Source organism: Octopus bimaculoides, chromosome 20, assembly GCF_001194135.2.
Source record: "Octopus bimaculoides isolate UCB-OBI-ISO-001 chromosome 20, ASM119413v2, whole genome shotgun sequence".
Classification (NCBI taxonomy): Eukaryota; Metazoa; Mollusca; class Cephalopoda; order Octopoda; family Octopodidae; genus Octopus; species Octopus bimaculoides.
The window spans coordinates 16,255,905-16,257,073 of record NC_069000.1 but is presented as its reverse complement, the minus strand read 5'-3'; the positions used below and the strand labels follow the sequence as shown (position 1 = coordinate 16,257,073).

The 1,169-nt window shown below is 37.5% G+C and overlaps 1 protein-coding gene across 4 annotated transcripts in view; it reads right to left on the bottom strand.

Annotated features, from left to right (window-relative positions):
• Positions 1-1,169, bottom strand: part of LOC106880715 (uncharacterized) — a 35,924-nt gene that overhangs the window by 6,415 nt on the left and 28,340 nt on the right. For 2 of the 4 annotated variants that reach the window (XM_052975196.1, XM_014930796.2), the window contains one exon: positions 822-1,145. In XM_052975196.1, the coding sequence (XP_052831156.1) occupies positions 822-1,128 (307 nt within the window). In that variant the 5' untranslated portion in view covers positions 1,129-1,145. Of the gene's footprint in view, positions 1-821; positions 1,146-1,169 lie in introns of those variants that run through there. The other 2 variants (XR_008266382.1, XM_014930791.2) reach the window with 1 other exon arrangement.

Here is a 1,169-nt window from a genome sequence, read left to right as displayed (position 1 = left end):
GATCGTTGCCAGTGCCCCTGGACTGGCTCTTGTGCGGGTGGCACATAAAAGACACCATTTCGAGCGTGGCCGTTTTCGTGCGGGTGACACGTAAAAGCACCCACTACACTCTCTGAATGGTTGGCGTTAGGAAGGGTATCCAGCTGTAGAAACTCTGCCAAATTTAGATTGGAGCCTGGTGTTGCCATCCGGTTTCACCAGTCCTCAGTCAAATCGTCCAACCCATGCTAACATGGAAAGCGGACGTTAAACGATGATGATGATGATGATGATGATGATGATGATGATGATGATGATAAAGTGCAAAATGCTGCAGGGGCTATGGCAACAGTTCTTTCCTAGCTCAAACCGACCGGTAGCTACGTAGGGCCAGAGAAAGGTCTTTAAATAAATAAACATTGGAAGGCTGCTGCATGAAAATTTATGAGATAAATATGTGTTATTATGCTTGTGTTAATTGAAATTACAGCCTTAGTGTTGAGAATAATTTCTATAAGAATCACTGGTACTGAATTGATTGAATGTGACTGTTTATGTAAAGAGTTATTTATATCATTAATTTTAGTTAATATTTCTTTTCTTATTGCATCAACTATCCTTAAGTCTATCTCACCCTACAAAAAAATTGCACAAACCATTTCTATACACAGTGCGTAGAGTACGTTCATTACAACAGAAAATTCAAAACCAAAAGGAAATATTGCACATATCAAAGGCTATAAATCTGTGTTCAATAGTGCAGTAGAAACACGCAACAGAAATAAAATTAATGACAACTGAGATGAACAAGCGAAAAAAAAGAAAAGAGTGGTAAAACTGACCTTTTAAAGTCTTCGGTTTTGAAGTTTCGGTAGCCGACCTACATGTATAGTTTGCCGCATCCTTGCATGTGGGATTAAATTTCCAACAGGTAATCTGCCCTTTATAACCTTTAATTGGAGTGCAGTCGAAACCATCCCGCTGGATATCTTTATAAAAGTAATTTTCATGCGAGTAATATTTAAGTCTGAGAACGGCATGGTTGTCGTTTTGCATGAGAAGAAACTCATCAAAATGTTTCACATTATACCGACATATTATTACTAATGTAGAAGTGTATCCATAATCAATAATATCAGGAGGTGACATATGCACAATCTCAAAAACTGTATACAAAAAAAAAAAAAAAA